Raw genomic sequence first — 20,220 nt, forward strand, 5'->3', positions numbered from 1 at the left:
GGTGCTGTGCACCAAAGCACGGCCCTTGTCGGGTCAATGATGAAAGATTGATGTACAAGATTTATACAATTAAAGGACTTGTCCCGCTTTGGAAGGCTCCTTGTACCTTTTCTGTTTTTTTGGACTTTGTGCTGTACTTCGGACCCTCTCTGTGTTAATTTTGGGGCTTCACCGTTGCTGGCAAGGTCTTTGTCTTCATACGGACAACTGCTTGAAACTGACAGTGTATTTATAAAATTCTTATCCACTCTAATAATATTTTATTATTATTACCGTAAATAATACGGCTAAAGCCGGCAGCGCTAAAGTAGAAATAATTTGGCAGAGCTTCCCTGTGGCTTAAGCATTTTCCCGGTAGACACGAAATAGAAGAAATTTTTTCGTTCTTGGGCCCCATATCTGGAGAAAGAATACTTGTCATTTACTGAATATGGAGTGCAGCAGACTGAGTAATTTTGCATAATGATGCTCAGTTCGTAGCCTTTGAAGTTGAAGTAAATCATTCCATGTAGAAACATTTTAGGGATCTGAGTCAAATTAAAATCACTGTACTGTGGTTTTCTTGTTGCTGTGTTGGGTATTGGAGATACAGTGATGCTTTCTTATCTTTGGACTGTTGACCTTACAGCGCTATTTCTTTTGATAGTCTTTGTTTTCATAAAATTATTTAAGGAAAGGGGTCCCAGGAGCTCCTATGAGTCCTGTCCATCACATCACTGCTACGTGTTCAAAGAGTCTAGTTCATTAAGACCCTGCTCCATTTCTGTGTCTATAAGGGGGGGGGAGCTTAGCAAATCAGCCCCGAAGACTGATAATATCTTTGTATTAAGAACTAGCTAACACAAACAAAAAACGTAGCATGATAAAAATCTGTAATCTTTCTAACCAAAATAGAAATGAGCTCAGCATGGACAGACGGTTGTGATAAGAACGGAAAGAGGAATGACATATGGTGAAGAGAAGGCTAAAAAAAGCAGTTTGTGACACTCAATACTACCAAAATACAGACCCGATGCAGTTGTAGTGACAGTAGGGGAAAACAGCCCCACACGTTTAGCAATGATCGGAGCAGAAACAAACCAGGAGACAAGTCTACTGCAGAAGCAGAACAGACAACTGACAAGCAGCAGCCACCAAGGAAGGGCAAACACAGCAAGAGTTTATCCAAATGTCAACTTTAATGGAAACAGGCTGGGTCCTAAACAAGGGATAGACACATCTGTAGTTATTAACTGCCCTGGCTGAGAGCAGTATAAATGATTCAATGTCTGAATAATAAATTGTGGAATTTATAACAAGACTGCTTTATATCTATACATCCCAATGTCAAACTGAAAAACAAGCAAAATGTTTGTAAATGTGCTTCACAATTTTCAAGGTTAAAGAGATGATCGTACCACAGCCAAATCACTAATAGAAAGTAAAATCAACTTAGTATTAAGATAATTAAAGTATGCAGTAGATTGTACCTGCGACACAACAAAATATGGACCGTACTAAACTTCTATCACCCCTCCCCCCCTTTATTTCTTTGTTGTTTTTACTTACGTTTCTTACATGCTTACTATTGTACTATGTATTTGTATTATTGAACCGGAGCCCAGTGGTATTTGCTACCCCCTTGTGATCTTGGGCAAGTCACTTAACCCTCCATTGCCTCAGGTACAAAGTTAGATTGTGAGCCCTCCTGGGACAGAGAAATATCCAGAGTACCTGAATGCAACTCACCTTGAGCTACTACTGAAAAAGGAAAAAGGTGTGAGCAAAATCTAAATAAATAAATAAAGATTCCATTCAGGATCTCAAAGAATAGCAACATTCCATGTAGAACCCCAAAGAATATCAGGATTCTGGAATCCTAAAGAGTGACAAGATTCCATGCAGAATCTCAAACAGTAGCAACATTCCATGTAGAACCCTAAAGAATGACAAGTGGAGGAGTGGCCTAGTGGTTAGAGCACTGGTCTTGTAATCCAGATGTGCCCAGTTCAAATCCCACTGCTACTCCTTGTGATCTTGGGCAAGTCACTTAACCCTCCATTTGCCTCAGGTACAAATTTAGATTGTGAGCCCTCCTGGGACAGAGAAATATCCAGAGTACCTGAATGTAACTCACCTTGAGCTACTACTGAAAAAGGAGTGAGCAAAATCTAAATAAATAAATAAAGATTCCATTCAGAATCTCAAAGAATAGCAACATTCCATGTAGAACCCCAAAGAATATCAGGATTCTGGAATCCTAAAGAGTGACAAGATTCCATGCAGAATCACAAACAGTAGCAACATTCCATGTAGAACCCTAAAGAATGACAAGTGGAGGAGTGGCCTAGTGGTTAGAGCACTGGTCTTGTAATCCAGATGTGCCCAGTTCAAATCCCACCGCTACTCCTTGTGATCTTGTCAAGTCACTTAACCCTCCATTGCTTCAGGTGGAAAATTAGATTGTGAGCCTTCCAGGGACAGGGAAATACCCAGTGTACCTGAATGTAACTCACCTTGAGCTACTACTGAAAAAGGGGTGAGCAAAATCTAAATAAATAAATAAATAAAGATTCCATTCAGAATCAAAAAGAATAGCAACATTCCATGTAGAACCCCAAAGAATATCAGGATTCTGGAATCCTAAAGAGTGACAAGATTCCATGCAGAATCTCAAACAGTAGCAACATTCCATGTAGAACCCTAAAGAATGACAAGTGGAGGAGTGGCCTAGTGGTTAGAGCACTGGTCTTGTAATCCAGATGTGCCCAGTTCAAATCCCACCGCTACTCCTTGTGATCTTGTCAAGTCACTTAACCCTCCATTGCTTCAGGTGGAAAATTAGATTGTGAGCCTTCCAGGGACAGGGAAATACCCAGTGTACCTGAATGTAACTCACCTTGAGCTACTACTGAAAAAGGGGTGAGCAAAATCTAAATAAATAAAGATTCCATTCAGAATCAAAAAGAATAGCAACATTCCATGTAGAACCCCAAAGAATATCAGGATTCTGGAATCCTAAAGAGTGACAAGATTCCATGCAGAATCTCAAACAGTAGCAACATTCCATGTAGAACCCTAAAGAATGACAAGTGGAGGAGTGGCCTAGTGGTTAGAGCACTGGTCTTGTAATCCAGATGTGCCCAGTTCAAATCCCACTGCTACTCCTTGTGATCTTGGGCAAGTCACTTAACCCTCCATTTGCCTCAGGTACAAATTTAGATTGTGAGCCCTCCTGGGACAGAGAAATATCCAGAGTACCTGAATGTAACTCACCTTGAGCTACTACTGAAAAAGGTGTGAGCAAAATCTAAATAAATAAAGATTCCATTCAGAATCAAAAAGAATAGCAACATTCCATGTAGAACCCCAAAGAATATCAGGATTCTGGAATCCTAAAGAGTGACAAGATTCCATGCAGAACCTCAAACAGTAGCAACATTCCATGTAGAACCCTAAAGAATGACAAGTGAAGGAGTGGCCTAGTGGTTAGTGCACCGGTCTTGCAATCCAGAGGTGGCCGGTTCAAATCCCACTGCTGCTCCTTGTGATCTTGGGCAAGTCACTTAACTTAACCCTCTATTGCCTCAGGTACAAACCTAGATTGTGAGCCCTCCTGAGAGAGAGAAATATCCAGAGTACCTGAATGTAACTCACCTTGAGCTACTACTGAAAAAGGTGTGAGCAAAATCTAAATAAATAAATAAATAAAGATTCCATTCAGAATCTCAAAGAATAGCAACATTCCATGTAGAACCCCAAAGAATATCAGGATTCTGGAATCCTAAAGAGTGACAAGATTCCATGCGGAATCTCAAACAGTAGAAACTTTCCATGTAAAACCCTAAAGAATAACAAGCAGAGGAGTGGCCTAGTGGTTAGAGCACCAGTCTTGCAATCCAGAGGTGGCCGGTGCAAATCCCACTGCTGCTCCTTGTGATCTTGGACAAGTCACTTAACCCTCCATTGCCTCAGGTACAAACTTAGATTGTGAGCCCTCCTGGGACAGAGAAATGTCACCTTGAGCTACTACTGAAAAAGGTGTGAGCAAAATCTAAATAAATAAATAGCACATCCTCATTTTCAGTGTACCCGGCGGTAATCGGGCAGTGCCATGCGCTGCCTGGTTACCACCGGGTTAACGCTGGAGCTCTTACCGTCACCTCCACGGGTGGCGGTAAGAGCTCAACCCCCCCCCCGAAATGATCGCACGGCAAGTGCTTCACTTGATGCCTGACCATTTCCTGTAGAAAAAGTGAGACTTCCCTTTTACCAGCTGCAGTAAAAGGGGGCCTTGGTGCGTGTGTAAAACATGCACCGAAACCAGCGCCGGCCCCCTTTGGCTGCAGCTTAACACTGAGACAGTTTGGTTGCAATGCAGTGACAAAGCCGGGCCACAGATCATGTGATGCAGTTAGCGACACTAAGAGGATCTTTTACAAAGCGGAGGTAAGCCCAACGCGGGTTTACCACTGCTAAAACGGAACCACCGCGGGCGGTAGTTCTGGCTGGAGCTTGCGCAATTTCTTTTTCCCTGCTGCGACGGTAACCCGGCGGTCATCGGGCATCGCGGTGTGCTGCCCGGTTACTGCCAGGTTACCATGGGAGTTCTTACTGCCACCTCAAAGGGTGGCGGTAAGTGCTCCCCGCCCCATGGCCACGAGGTAAAGATTTTGTCTTCCCCGCCCCTGCCGCAGGGCCCTTTTTCCTGCAGCTTAGTAAAAGGAGCCCGTAATCAGTTAGCATTGCGTGATCTGCTGTGCGATGCACAGTCACTATTTTCATTCTAACTGTGAGGAGCAGTCCCTGTCCGTTCTCCACACTGTAGCTCATTAGCTGTTAATATGGCAACTGCTACGTGAATTGTTAGCATGCGTTAATTGCTGTGTTAACAGCTAATACAGCTTAGTAAAGAGCCGGTAATGAGAGAAATGCCTAGCTCAGCTATGGAAACACACTGGATTGAAGGAAAGTTCTGGAAAGCCAGAAGTACAGGGGTAAATTCTATAAATGGCACATGAAAAAATGTGGTGCTGAAACCCCCCACCCCCCCACTTAAGCGGTAGTGTATAAGCTACACCTAAAGTTCAGCACAGTTACGCGCTTAAGTAGAGAATTGTATGTAAATTTATGCATGGCCATTTGCACCAACAAAACACGGTACAAATTCCTGTGCCGAAAATTACACGCGGAGCACCATTATTCTGTTATTAATGGCATAGCTGGAAGCCACGCCCCCATTCTCCCTGAAATGCCCATGACCTCCCTTTTCTGTGCCCCTTTTTTGAGACTGCATACATTTTAGGCATGGATCCTCTGCCTAACTTTGCACAAGTTGGTCCCAGGGGGTAGCCAGACCTGGACAGGAGGGGGGGGGGGTCAGAGCCTAAAGTGGAGAGGCACATTTTGGCCCGCCTCCCTGCCGCCGCTTCTGCCCGTCTGCCGCCGCTGCCCCCCACCTCCGATGCATGGAGGTACCTTGACTGTTGGGGGTCCCCAACCCCTAGCAGCTGAAGCATTTGTCCCGCGCTGGTTTCGCATTGCTTGTTCTGTTCTCATTCGTGCCGTGCACGCTCGTTTTCATGAAACTGAGCATGTGCAAAGTGTCACGCATGCTCAGTTTCACTAAAACAAGTATGCATGGCGTGACTGAGAAGAGCAGGGTGGCAATTGCAGGGAGACCAACGCGGGACAAACGCTTCAGCTGGCGGGAGGTTGGAGACCCCTGCCAGCCAAACTGGGGGCCCCAGAGCTAATTTGGGGGAGGCCCAGGCCTCCATGGCCTCCCGTAGCCATGCCACTGGTCGTTCCCAATTAAATCTAACTAGTGCCAATAATTGCTTGTTAAAAAGCCAGTAAGTGGCACCAGAACAATACGAGAACAAGATTTAAAACTATGTTTGACCTTCAAGGCCCTTAAAGGAAATGATCCCGAGTACTTGAAGAACAGGATCTCCCTCTACACACCTTCAAGGTCACTAAGGTCTTCTCAAGGAGTTTCCCTAACCACACCCTCTCCAAAGGACACCACACGATGTGATACCCGCAAGCGAGCCTTCTCGAGTAGCCTCTACGCTCTGGAATGCACGCCCTGAAAGGCTTCGCTTAACAGAAGACTATCTCAACTTCAGGAAGCAGGTGAAAGTTGGCTCTTCAACCAGGCCTTTAACGGAAGAAGTAAATGACACCGGCTGCATAGACTGTAGCAGGACATGTTTATCCACTCCTAACCTAGCTAAGATAACGTTCAAGCACCTTTCTGACCTCATTTGCAATTTTCTTTAAATTAGTTCCTTATTTTCTTACTCCTGTTACTCTGTTTTATCAATCTATATGTTCAATCTTTGCTTACATCCCTAAGCTGCCTATTAAAATGTTCTATTGCGTATTGTGTTGATATTGTAAGTAGCAGACACGCCATACTTTGTATTGTCGTTTGAATATTTTTACTGTTGTAATTGTCTATTGCTTATGTTTGACTTCTTTTTGCTGTACACCGCCTTGAGTGAATTCCTTCAAAAAGGTGGCAAATAAATCCTAATAAATTAATAAATAATAAATAAAACTAATTGGCTTGTTATGCAGTTAAATTACACGAGCACATCGGGAACACGTCTAAATTTGTGCACGCAATTCTTGGTGACCTTTACAGAATGTGGGGGCAGTGTTTTTCAACTAAAGCAAGGGAAAAGGGAAAAGAACAGTGCATTTTCGTCTTTTGTGTCGCTGAATATCCAAGCCTCTGCATTACTTATGGCATTATGTTGTCTTTTCAGGAAAAGCAGAGATTTCTAACGGATGTCTTGCATGAGGTGATGCTGCTTGATGGGTTGTCAAGTTCGCATCCGGTATCTCAAGAGGTTCTACAGGCCACCGACATTGATCGAGTGTTTGACTGGATTGCGTATAAAAAGGTATGGGCACAGAAGTCTCAAGGAACTAGTGGATGTTACAACATCTGTTTTACACCACTGCATTCTCGCTTGACTGAATAATGACATTTGCTCTTCCACAGTCAGCCTTCTTCTGGGTGCATCAGACACTGGCTTTGGGCTCCTTATACATTCTTTTGCTACTTGAGATTTTGACAGCTAATGTGTCTGATGTATGCTTACAAATCTCGGCAGAGATAGTTCAGATTTGATGATAGCTGCATAGATTCAATAGGGCCCTTTTACTAAGCTGTCTTACGTGGAAACACATGTAGAACTTTCTTTAAATTAGTCACCTTGCTTTCTAACTCTTCTTACTTTCTTACCTATCTATATGTTCCAACTTTGCTTATACCCTTCATTGTCAATTAAAATGTTCTATTACGTATTGTGTTGACGTTATAAGTAGTATACTATCCAGCTTATAATCGAAAGACAAAAATGCCTATATTGCGACCTAAATCGGGAGATAGGCGTTTATCTCCCAAAAACGAATAACGCGGTATAATCGAAAGCCGATTTTTGGACGTTTTCAACTGCACTCCATCGCGGAAGCGTACAAAGGTGACGGGGCGTGTCGAAGGCGTGGTGAAGGCGGAACTGGGGCGTGGTTATCGGCCGATCAGAGATGGGCGCCTTTCGCCGATAATGGGAAAAAAATATGCGTTTTTAGCGAGAATTTAGGGCACTTTTCCCGGACCCTGTTTTTCCACGAATAAGGCCCCAAAAAGTGCCCTAAATGACCAGATAACCACTGGAGGGAATCGGGGATGACCTCCCCTGACTCCCCCAGTGGTCACAAACCCCCTCCCACCACAAAATATGCCATTTCACAACTGTTTATTTTCACCCTCAAATGTCATACCCACCTCCCTGGCAGCAGTATGCAGGTCACTGGAGCAGTTATTAGGGGGTGCAGTGGACTTCAGGCAGGTGGACCCAGGCCCATCCCTCCCCTACCTGTTACAATTGTGCTGCTAAATGTTTATTAGTCGTCCAACCCCCCAAACCCACTGTACCCACATGTAGGTGCCCCCCTTCACCCCGTAGGGCTATAGTAATGGTGTAGACTTGTGAGCAGTGGGTTTTGAGGGGGATTTGGGGGGGGCTCAACACACAAGGGAAGGGTGCTATGCACCTGGGAACTCTTTTACCTTTTTTTTTTGTTTTTGTTAAAGTGCCCCCTAGGGTGCCCGGTTGGTGTCCTGGCATGTGAGGGGGACCAGTGCACTACGACTCCTGGCCCCTCCCACGAACAAATTCCTTGGATTTATTCGTTTTTGAGCTGGGCGCTTTCATTTTCCATTATCACTGAAAAACAAAAACGCCCAGCTCACAAATTGTCGAATAAAACATGGACGTCTATTTTTTTTCGAAAATACGGTTCGGTCCGCCCCTTTACGGACCCGTTCTCGGAGATAAACGCCCATGGAGATAGACGTTTTCGTTCAATTATGCCCCTCCACGCCATACTTTGTATTGTTAGTTGAATATTTTTACTGCTGTAATTGCCTATTGCTCATGTTTGATCTATTCTTACTGTACACCGCTTTGAGTGAATTCCTTCAAAAAGGCAGTAAATAAATCCTAATAAACAAATAAATGACGCAGATGAAGACCTGTATGATCCTTCCAGTCTGCCCGAGTACATAAACTCATTTCGTAAAGGTATGAGGTGATCCAACATGTGTATTCCTGATCTTGATGTGTTCATTTCACTTTCAGGGCACAGACCGCAGAGGTCTGCCTGGCACAGTCCCTATTCCAAAACTTCTGAAGATGTCATGGAAGCCTCTGAAAAACTCTAACCCAGCGCTTCCACATCTAGCCAGGCCATGATCAGGGCATAGACCATGGAAGTCCGCCCAGCGCTGGCTTTGTTTCTCAATTACCAGTGTTGCCAGCTACTTTCCACTAAGCTTCTTTGGATTCCTGTGCGTTTATCCCATGCACAGCCTTTTAAAATTCAAGAGTTAAGTGCTAATGTGAGCTTAATGTAGGAAAAATGGCCTAACATGGAGTGTACTGAAGTGGTATTACTTTTGTCATTTGCTTGTGCTAAGTGCAGGTATTTACATAAGTACATAAGTATTGCCATACTGGGACAGACCAAAAGTCCATCAAGTCCAGCATCCTGTTTCCAACAGTAGCCAATCCAGGTCACAAATACTTGGCAAGATTCCAAAAAGTTCAATACATTTTATGCTGCTTATCCCAGAAATAGCAGTGGATTTTTCCTAAGTCATTTTAATAATGGTTTATGGACTTTTCCTTTAGGAAGCTGTCCAGACCTCTAAACTCTGCTAAGCTAACAGCCTTTACCACATTCTCTGGCAATGAATTCCAGAGTTTAATTGCACATTGAGTGAAGACAAATTTTCTACAATTCGTATTAAATTTCCTACTTTGTAGCTTCATCGCATGCCCCCTAGTCCTAGTATTTTTGGAAAGAGTGAACAAACGATTCACGTCTTTCTGTTCCACCTGTACGCTTTCCAAAAATACTAGGACTAGGAGGCATGCGATTAAACTACAGTGTAGTAAATTTAAAACAAATCGGAGAAAATTTTTCTTCACCCAATGTGTAATTAAACTCTGGAATTCATTGCCGGAAAATGTGGTGAAGACGGTTAGCTTAGCAGAGTTTAAAAAGGGGTTGGACGGTTTCCTAAAGGACAAGTCCATAAACCGCTACTAAATGGACTTAGAAAAATCCAAAATCCCAGGAATAACATGTATAGAATATTTGTACGTTTGGGAAGCTCACCAGGTGCCCTTGGCCTGGATTGGCCGCTGTCGTGGACAAGATGCTGGGCTCGATGGACCCTTGCTCTTTTCCCAGTATGGCATTACTTATGTACTTATGTACTCCACTCATTATTTTATAGACCTCTATCATTTGTAAACATTTTTTTTGAAGGGGTATGTCAGGGGTGGTGAATGGGCGTTATTCCTGGATATTCAATGCCAGGCCGTGTCCGGGCTTCAGCTTTGAATATCCAGTGTATCTGGCACAGGTTAACACATAGCTGGTGAAGTTGATATTCAGAACATAACTGGCTATGGTTTGCCTTATAAAGAAAGGACTGTGTTTTTTGTGGTCCCCATTTTTGAGATTACCGTGGCTGGTTAAGTGCTGACTCCACCCCTGGAGTGCCCCCCAAATAGCTGGTTTTCATTTTGGTGTTAATTTTCAGTGGTGCTAATGGGTTGAGTGTTGCTGAAAATGAGCTGATATCCCTGAGCAAGTGATTTAAGGAATGAGGAAATAGGACTTGATATACTGCCTTTCTGTGGTTTTGCAACTACATTCAAAGCAGTTTACATGATATATACAGGTGGGGTAATGGAGGGTTAAGCAGTGCCGTAGCGAGGACGGCTGACACCCGGGGCGGGTCGCCGCTGCGTACCCCCCCCCGGGTGCAGCACGGTGCACCCTCCCCCCTTCGACGCACACCCCCCCACCGGAGCGCATTTTTACTTACATTGAGAAGCGAGGGACGGCAGGCGGGCCGATCCGCCCCCGAGTGCACGTTGCTGGGAGCTACGTCGGCTCCGCTGGTTCCCTGCTCTCTCTGCCCCGGAACAGGAAGTAACCTGTTCCAGGGCAGATGGAGCAGGGAACCAGCGGAGCTGACACCCCCCCAGCGGCGTGCACCCGGGGCGGACCGCCCCACCGCCCTTACCCTTCCTACGCCACTGGGGTTAACTGACTTTCCCAGAGCCACAAGGAGCTGTATTGGGAATTGAACCCAGTTCCCTAGGATCAAAGTTTGCTGCACTAACCACTCCTGTTTCTGGCTGGTTTAAATTGTTTAAAATATTGACCAGATTGTGTTTGTTCCAAAGATTGTGTTCCACTTAAGAAATGTGGGTCAATGAGACTAGAAAGCAACATTCTCCCTGTCTCCTCAGCTCGAAACCTTGGGGTCATCTTTGACTCTTCTCTCTCCTTCTCTGCTCATATCCAGCAGATTGCCAAGACCTGTCGTTTCTTTCTTTACAACATCCGTAAAATCCGCCCCTTTCTTTCCGAGCACTCTACCAAAACCCTCATCCACACCCTTGTCACCTCTCGTTTAGACTACTGCAATCTGCTTCTTGCTGGTCTCCCACTTAGTCACCTCTCCCCTCTCCAGTCGGTTCAAAACTCTGCTGCCCGTCTCGTCTTCATCCAGGGTCGCTTTACTCATACTACCCCTCTCCTCAAGACCCTTCACTGGCTCCCTATCCGTTTTCGCATCCTGTTCAAACTTCTTCTACTAACCTATAAATGTACTCACTCTGCTGCTCCCCAGTATCTCTCCACACTCGTCCTTCCCTACACCCCTTCCCGTGCACTCCGCTCCATGGATAAATCCTTCTTATCTGTTCCCTTCTCCACTACTTCCAACTCCAGACTTCGCGCCTTCTGTCTCGTTGCACCCTACGCCTGGAATAAACTTCCTGAGCCCCTACGTCTTGCCCCATCCTTGGCCACCTTTAAATCTAGACTGAAAGCCCACCTCTTTAACATTGCTTTTGACTCGTAACCACTCGCCTCCACCTACCCTCCTCTCTTCCTTCCCGTTCACATTAATTGATTTGATTTGCTTACTTTATTTTTTTTTTGTCTATTAGATTGTAAGCTCTTTGAGCAGGGACTGTCTTTCTTCTATGTTTGTGCAGCGCTGCGTACGCCTTGTAGCGCTATAGAAATGCTAAATAGTAGTAGTAGTAGTAGGCTTCTTGTGCCTAGAAAGCCAACACACACAGAGCAGGAGGAAGCCATGGAGAAGAGAAATAAACATTTCTTTTGGCAGAAAACAAGTTAAATAAATACTAGACTGACAGGAACAGGGAGGCAAATGATCAGGTATAGACAAAATATTATAGACATTTTTGTGCAGGAAGATAGGTTCTTAACAAGTTTATAGTGTACCACAAATCACATCGTTAATGGCTTCAGGTTTTATGTATTAATCTGCCAGGACAGGAAGCAACTTGCCCATCTCTGTTCTGCTCAGACCTTCCTTTGATTTTCCAGAGACATGAAGGGGCAGACTACAGAGAAGAGGCAATTTGTGGATGGCAATAGTCATGCATCTTGCAGATTAAATCCCAGTTTTTCTTCCCCCCCCCCCTTTCTCTTTTGGGTGCAGATCAGAAAGCGATTGCTTTCACACCACGAGTTGTGTCAGTGTCAGGTTCAGGCTGTGTAAAAACACTGGCAGGCGGGCACTGCACATATGGTGTTCATTTCTTCTGTGCTCTGTGCCCATCAGCCACCAAAAACCATATTGAAGAGTAAAATACTTAAATGCAGATTAAGAAAGATGGGAATTATGTGGACGGAACAATAGAGACTCTTCAGAACTATTCTGCACCTGAGCAGTTAGGTGCGGGGTTGGTTTTTGACATTGTTCAAGTTCAGATTTTGTTCTCGATATACGTGGAGGCGTACTTTCAAAGCACTTAGGGGTCCTTTTACTAAGGTGCGCTGAAAAAATGGCCTGCGGTAGCGTAGGCATGTATTTTGGGTGTGCGCAGAATCATTTTTCAGCGCACCTACAAAAAAATTCCTTTTTTTTTTGCCGAAAATGGATGTGCTGCGAAATGAAAATTTCCGTGCGTCCATTTTGGGTCTGAGATCTTACTGCCAGCCATTGACCTAGCAGTAAAGACTCACACGGTAACCGGGGGGGGGGGGGGGGGGGGGGGGAGGGGTAATGACCTATGCACGCCAAATGCCACTTGGCACACGTCCGAAAATAAAAATTATTTTTCAGACGCGCGTATCGGACGCACGCCAAAAATGAAATTACAGCAAGAGCCAAGCGGTAGTCGGGCGGTAACTCCATTTTTGATGCGCGTTGGGCGCGTGAAAAAGCTTACGTAGCTTAGTAAAAAAGGCCCCTTAGTAACTTATGGAACTTTGTAAGTCTATGTGCTTTGAAAATGAGCCCTTAACAAAGGGTTGGTGCGCAGCAGTAGGCTTGCCGCGTGACAATCCAGAGCTACAGCTGGGCTACCGCAGCGGCTCGGCAGTAATTCTGCCCCCAGCGAGCGCCATTTCTGGCGCTACAGAAATTTATTTCTGTATTTTTAGTGCTGGCTTAGCATGGGAGTCCTTACCACCATCTGAATGGGTGACAGTATGTGCTCCCCCCCCCTGAAATGGCTGCGCAGCAAATGCAAACTTACCGCACGGCCATTTTTTTCTGACCTTTTTACCTTTTATAAATGACTTACAGCTGGCATATGTTATTTGAACATTTTCAATAATGACTGAGAACATTATTTAATACATACTGATCGGTATTTTCTTCCGTTTAAATTCATAATCATTTTGCCTCTAGATTAGAGGTTGGCGGTGAGGGCGTTTTGGTGCAATGATGGTTACACATTGTGTGCATTGAATGGGTACATGTACCCCTTGATGCGAGGCACTTAATCACTCTGAGCACCATTCACTATCTCTCTATATAAAAGGCACCACCAACGTTCTATGAAGCCTCCAGACGGAAGTGTGAAGGGGGAGAGATATCCGGTTTCCCCATGAGTGTCTGCCCCGCCCTCTCTGTAACGCAAACAGTCAGTGAAGGAAAACAGCAGAGCAGGAAATCAAATCGCTGGCTCTGTAACAGTGAAGGACTCAGAGGGGGGAGGGGAGAGAGGGCAGGGACACACACACTCCCACATGCACACAGAAGAAAACATTGCTAGCCCCCGTTTCATTTGCATCAGAAACGGGGCTTTTTTACTAGTTTATATATAAACAATCATTTCTAATTTAGAAAGTATATATTTTGTTTAATAAGGTATCTTTAGATAGGAATTGGTATTCAAGTACAGATACCTGAACGTTAAATCAATACCTTAAAATTATTTTATTAAATTTTTACTGTCAGACCTTTCACCATTCTTCTAATTTTTGGAGATCTCTTCTCATGGTTTCTACTCCCTCTAGGGTAGCCACTCTAGTGGCTATCTTTGCGTCATCTGCAAAAAGGCAAACGTTTCCTTCTAACCCTTCAGCAACGTCACTCACAAATGTATTAAACAGAATCGGACTCACAGCCGACCCCTGAGGCACTCCACTGCTCACCTTCCTTTCCTCCGAGCGGGATTCCATTTACCACTACCCTCTGCTGCCTGTCGGTCAACCAGTTTGCAATCAGTTCACCACTTTGGGTCCCAAGTTCAGCCCTCTCAGCTTATTCATGAGTCTTTTGTGAGGGTCCGAATCAAAGGATTTGCTGAAATCCAAGTAGATTACATCTAGCGTATGTCCTTTATCCAGTTCTTTGGTCACCAATGATAACAAAATTAGAACTCCCATCAAGAATAATAAGTTCTTTCGAAAAAAATAAGTCTTTAGTTGTGTCTTAAATTTTACAAGAGACGGATCCATATGCAGATAGAGGAGAAGACTATTCCAAAGGGAGGGGCCGACAACATTAAATAGAGCACTTTGAATATGCTTATGACTTATGTGATGAAAAGAAGGGACAGTTCACAGATGTTGATTTGAAGAACGAAGAGTTCTACCCATGACAGGCAATCCTATAAATACGGGCCCCTAAATTCAGAATGTCCAGGTTATTTATCACCAGGTAGGCCCCGGATGACTGGCTGAAAAATATGACTCATTTCAGCCTTAATAAAGAAAAGAGCTTCCAGTCTTGAAATATTAATACAGGAAGTAGAACTGCGACAAAAATGTAGCACGTAAATCAACAGAATTGGACAATCCTCTTTAATCAGCTTCTAAATGCAGCGGCTTTCTTAAGAGTTTGCTGAAGGGAAAAAGATTTGTAATGTACCCGCATAATTCACAGCTGCTCTGGTAGAAAAAATATATATATATATGTATTCTATGCAAATCTTATTACGATGAGCTTCTTCAGTCCCCTTATAGCATTTGTATACGTTCAGTGTGTGTCTTATGTGCAGAAATTATTATTTTCCAACAAATCATGAAGACAGGGACTGAACAGTATATTACTCTGAGTACTTCCACTTATTTATCACTCTATTTATATCTTCAAGCTACAATATAAATATGCACTGCAGATATTTTTCTATCTGTGAAAGACACATATGTACTTGGAACATTCATCTCTCTAGGGAAAGTGTCTGTGCGACTTTAGCAGACTTGCACATGTGAATGTGGAGGGTAATTCTCTCAAATATGCATTAACATTTGCGAGCTGATTCCTAAAACATGAGAATAATGGCATATATAGTAACACAGTAGATGATGGCAGATAAAGACCTGTATGCAGTGGTGTGCTGGAGCAGGCTCTCACAGGCTCGCAAGAGCCGGTTGTTAAGTTTTTAAGAATTTTGGGAGCCAGTTGTTAAAGTAGGGCCCTCCATGGCTACTTTAACAACTGGCTCCCAAAATGTGGGCTTGGACCCCCTGCTGAATTATCTTTTACTTTGCTGGTGAGGATGCTGAGCCCTGCCAGCCAAGTAAATAGACTACTGCTGCTCCCCTCTCCTTGTTTCCAGCTCTGGGCAGTAGGCTGGGATTTCTCGAGCATGTGAGAGAAGTTCCAGCATGCTGCTCAGAGCAAGACATTGGGAGTGGTGGCAGTCCATTTATTGGCTGCCAGCAAAGGTATGCCTAGCGTGCCCGCACGAAGGGAGGGAGGAGAGAGAAGCAAGTGTTGCTCCCACCCGGCCACCCCTGGCCCTTCCAACTGCAGAGCTGGCTACGTCCGGAGAAAGAGCCTGTTGTTAAAAATTTACCAGCACACCCCTGCCTGTACGGTCCATCCAGTCTGCCCAACAAGATAAACTCATTGTATGAGCTACTTTATATGTATAGCTGACCTTGATTTGTCCTTGCCATTTTCAGGGCACAGACTGTAGAAGTCTGCCCAGTACTAGCTTTGCTTCCCAATTACCGGTGTTGCTACCCAATCTCCACTAAGCTTCTGTGGATCCATTCCTTCTGAAGAGCATTCCTTTGTGCTTATCCCACGCATTTTTGAATTATGTTTTCATCTACACCACTTCCCATGGGAGGGCATTCAAAGTATTTATCCACCACCCTCTCCATGCATATATGTTCACATAAGTTCCAAAATTTGTCCAAGAGCTATTCTGTAACTATGCACATATGTTACATAGACGTATATTTAGATGAAGTCTGGACAGAGCATGGGCTGAGCTCATACGTGTGAAACTCATAGAATACTTTAAGCTCCACATGTATCACTGGAACTCAAGTGCACACGTGCCACCTCTAGGGCTGGCTTAAATGCTTGTGTCTAAATTATAGGTTTGTCCTAGTTTTCTGTGAAAGAAAATAGGTGCCTGTGTTCCTTCTGCAGCTCCTTGTGACTCTGGGCAAGTCACTTAACCCTCCATTGCCCCGGTACAAAATAAGTACCTGAATATATGTAAACCGCTTTGAATGTAGTTGCAAAAACCTCAGAAAGGCGGTATATCAAGTCCCATTTCCCTTTCCCTATTTGAGATTCTACATGGAATGTTGCAACTATTTGAGATGTATGTGGAATGTCACTAGTGGAGGAGTAGCCTAATGGTTAGTGCATCAGACTTTGATCCTGGAGAAGTGGGTTTGATTCCCACTACAGCTCCTTGTGACTCTGGCCAAGCCACTTAAGGGAAATGGGACTTGATATACTGCCTTTCTGAGGTTTTTGCAACTACATTCAAAGCGGTTTACATATATTCAGGTACTTATTTTGTACCAGGGGCAATGGAGGGTTAAGTGACTTGCCCAGAGTCACAGGGAGCTGCAGTGGGAATCGAACCCAGTTCCCCAGGATCAAAGTCCACTGCACTAACCACTGGGCTACTCCTCCACTTAACCCTTCATTGCCCAGGTACAAAATAAGTACCTGCATATAATATGTAAACTGCTTTGATTGTAACCACAGAAAGGTGGTATATCAAGTCCCATTCTCTTTCCCGTTATAGAATAGGCTCCTATCATTTATAGTCGGACTGCTACAGAGTTATCTCCAAGGTGTTCAAGTTACAGAACAGCAAAGCTAGAGAGAATAACTGGGAGGCTGCGGCATGAGAAGCTGAGAAGTAAAGTAGCACATGGTCTGTTGAATATTTCATGCATATGGCGCTGTTTTGCTCTCTGATCTATCTTCCCCCCTCAGGAATGCTGCAGATATGCTGCCCAAAACTTTTCCAGAGCTAACTGCTGATTTTCAGCAGCACTTCACCAGTTAGCGCTGAACTGGGGGGTGGCTCTGAAGTTTCCCCCCATGACCAGTAGAACACTGTACGCATTAATCCACATATTTAAAGTATTAACTTCAGGGGACACTAACAAAGGAATTTGTCTGACCACGTAAATAGTTACCTACTACTACTACTTAACATTTCTAAAGCGCTACTAGGGTTATGCAGCGCTGTACAATTTAACATAGAGGGACGGTCCCTGCTCAAGGAGCTTACAATACCTGAGTAAATCCCCCCAGGCTGGAAATAGCTTTCTACTGAATGCGTCAGAGCATATAAGGAACACGTTTATTTATTTATTTACTTTTAAAACTTATCCTCCGCTCAAACCTAAGCGGCTAACAATATAACATATATAATAATTAAAAAATCATAAACATACAAACAACAATTACATTATTATCCCACACAGACCTCCCAAAATTAATAATAGCTGCTGCTAACTGACTGCATCAAAATTAAAAGAAAGTTTTTAGTATCATGCCGATATCTCCCAATTTCAAAATTGCCCCCTAATCCTTTCTATGCTGATAATGAGTTTTCTGTTGCTCGTCCTAATTATTAAAATGAACTATTACTCTCAGCTAATCCACAGTCTTCATTAAAATAAATACATTCCGACTCCACTGAATGGAGACATTACAATAGACACAACACACAATGCAGAGAACATTATGTATGATTTCCCTCAACAACAAATTAGAACACATTAAAGACATTTTTTATGCAAAAGTGCAAGTGTATATTAACCCTGCCTTTGTCCCCAGTAATTCTAATAATGCAGTTTGTATCCCAGCTAGACAAGGATCCTGGTGGGAATAGGGTCTTCCAAACCTGTACCAAGTAGTCTCTGATGATTGAGAACCCCACCAGCAGAACTCTGCCCCTCTTTGGGTATGTACTGTCGTTTGCTTGGCATCATCTTGCTAAAGTCTTAAAAAGACTGGAAGCGGTGCAAAGAAAAGCTGCAAAAATGGAATGGGATTTGCGTTGCAAACCGTACGAGGAGAGACTTGCCGACCTGAACATGTATACCTTGGAGGAAAGGGGTGACATGGTACAGACGTTCAAAGATTTGAAAGGTATTAATCCACAAGCAAATCTTTTCTGGAGACGGGAAGACGGTAGAACCAGAGGACATGAATTAAGGTTGAAGGTGGGCAGACTCAGGAGTAATGTCTGGAAGTATTTTTTCACAGAGAAGGGTGGTGGATACATGGAATGCCCTCCCGTGGGAGGTGGTGGAGATGAAAACGGTAATGGAATTCAAACATGCGTGGGATAAACACAAAGGAATCCTGTTTAGAAGGAATGGATCCACGGAATCTTAGCGGAGATTGGGTGGTGACACCGATAATTAGGAAGCAAAACCGGTGCTGGGCACACTTCTACGGTCTACACCCTGATCATGACTGAATAGATAGGGATGGGCTGGAGTGTAAATTTTAAACGTTAGGTTCAGAACTTTTAGTACAAGAACAGTACTGGGCAGACTTATTCGGTCTGTGCCCTGAGAAAGGCAAGGACAAATCAAACTCGAGTATAAAGTATCACATACCATGTAAAATGAGTTTATCTTGTTGGGCAGACTGGATGGACCGTACAGGTCTGTATCTGTTGTCATTTACTATGTTACTATGATCACTCGGTTGAGTGATCATAGTACATAAGTAGTGCCATACTGGGAAAGACCAAAGGTCCATCTAGCCCAGCATCCTGTCACCGACAGTGGCCAATCCAGGTCAAGGGCAACTGGCACGCTCCCCAAACGTAAAAACATTCCAGACAAGTTATACCTAAAAATGCGGAATTTTTCCAAGTCCATTTAATAGCGGTCTATGGACTTGTCCTTTAGGAATCTATCTAACCCCTTTTTAAACTCCGTCAAGCTAACCGCCCGTACCACGTTCTCCGGCAACGAATTCCAGAGTCTAATTACACGTTGGGTGAAGAAAAATTTTCTCCGATTCGTTTTAAATTTACCACACTGTAGCTTCAACTCATGCCCTCTAGTCCTAGTATTTTTGGATAGCGTGAACAGTCGCTTCACATCCACCCGATCCATTCCACTCATTATTTTATACACTTCTATCATATCTCCCCTCAGCCGTCTCTTCTCCAAGCTGAAAAGCCCTAGCCTTCTCAGCCTCTCTTCATAGGAAAGTCGTCCCATCCCCACTATCATTTTCGTCGCCCTTCGCTGTACCTTTTCCAATTCTACTATATCTTTTTTGAGATACGGAGACCAGTACTGAACACAATACTAAACGTGTGGCCAACTCAGATACCTGTGTGGGAATCTTCTACTGCTAATGCTGTGTAGATGTCCTGTAGAGGTGTCATATGTGGCACATGTCTCTGACTCACAGGATCTGACCCATCAAACATGCCAAAATCCACCTACATCTACTCCTATGGATCCTCAGTTTGGTTAACATTCTCATTTGGCAGCTATTGAAATATGAACTTCTTTGTGTTCAACTATGAGAGATGTATCCACGAAAAGGCTTTGTACGCATGTAGAAAGTGTACAGAACCTACGTAAGTGCAGGAAGGAAGACTGAATGAATCTGAGGGAAACAAAGAACATAAAGCTATGAAAGAAATAAAAATAGCTTTAGATGGAAATGAAAGAGATGATATGCATAGTGCAGATGGCATTCTAGTCATTAGAGTGACTTTTCAACTGCAAGTGCTGGCCCTTGCCAGTCAGGAAAGAATCTCAGGACCTTTAAAAGTAGCTTTTGCTGGGAATGTCTATTTATTTATTGCATTTGTATCCCACATTTTCCCACCTTTTTGCGGGTTCAGTGTGGCTTACAATATGAGTTGAATATTGGAAATACAATTGTTACAGATAGTTGTGGATAATATTATGCAGGGTTATGCGAAACAATTGGGGTGTCGTTAAGGGATGTAATAATGGAACATAGGCATTGCAACTTTGGAAGGAAACAATGGGAGCTTAGAGGCGATAGAAAGGCATGAAGTCATATGGCATATAACTTTCTGTGAGAAAAGGTATGAGTGATGTGATAATACGGGGATTGGAGTTCCGAGGTGAATGTACGATGCATTAGTGAACAGTAAGTGT

At 43.8% G+C, this 20,220-nt stretch overlaps 1 protein-coding gene across 1 annotated transcript in view; it reads left to right on the top strand.

The window, feature by feature from the left end:
• TRHDE (thyrotropin releasing hormone degrading enzyme) overlaps positions 1 to 20,220 on the top strand; it is a 367,175-nt gene that overhangs the window by 181,798 nt on the left and 165,157 nt on the right. The window contains exon 8 of the mRNA XM_030214836.1: positions 6,756 to 6,893. Within this exon, the coding sequence (XP_030070696.1) occupies positions 6,756 to 6,893 (138 nt within the window). The remainder of the gene's footprint in view (positions 1 to 6,755; positions 6,894 to 20,220) is intronic.

The sequence above is a fragment of the Microcaecilia unicolor genome, chromosome 9 (genome assembly GCF_901765095.1).
Source record: "Microcaecilia unicolor chromosome 9, aMicUni1.1, whole genome shotgun sequence".
NCBI classification, from domain to species: domain Eukaryota; kingdom Metazoa; phylum Chordata; class Amphibia; order Gymnophiona; family Siphonopidae; genus Microcaecilia; species Microcaecilia unicolor.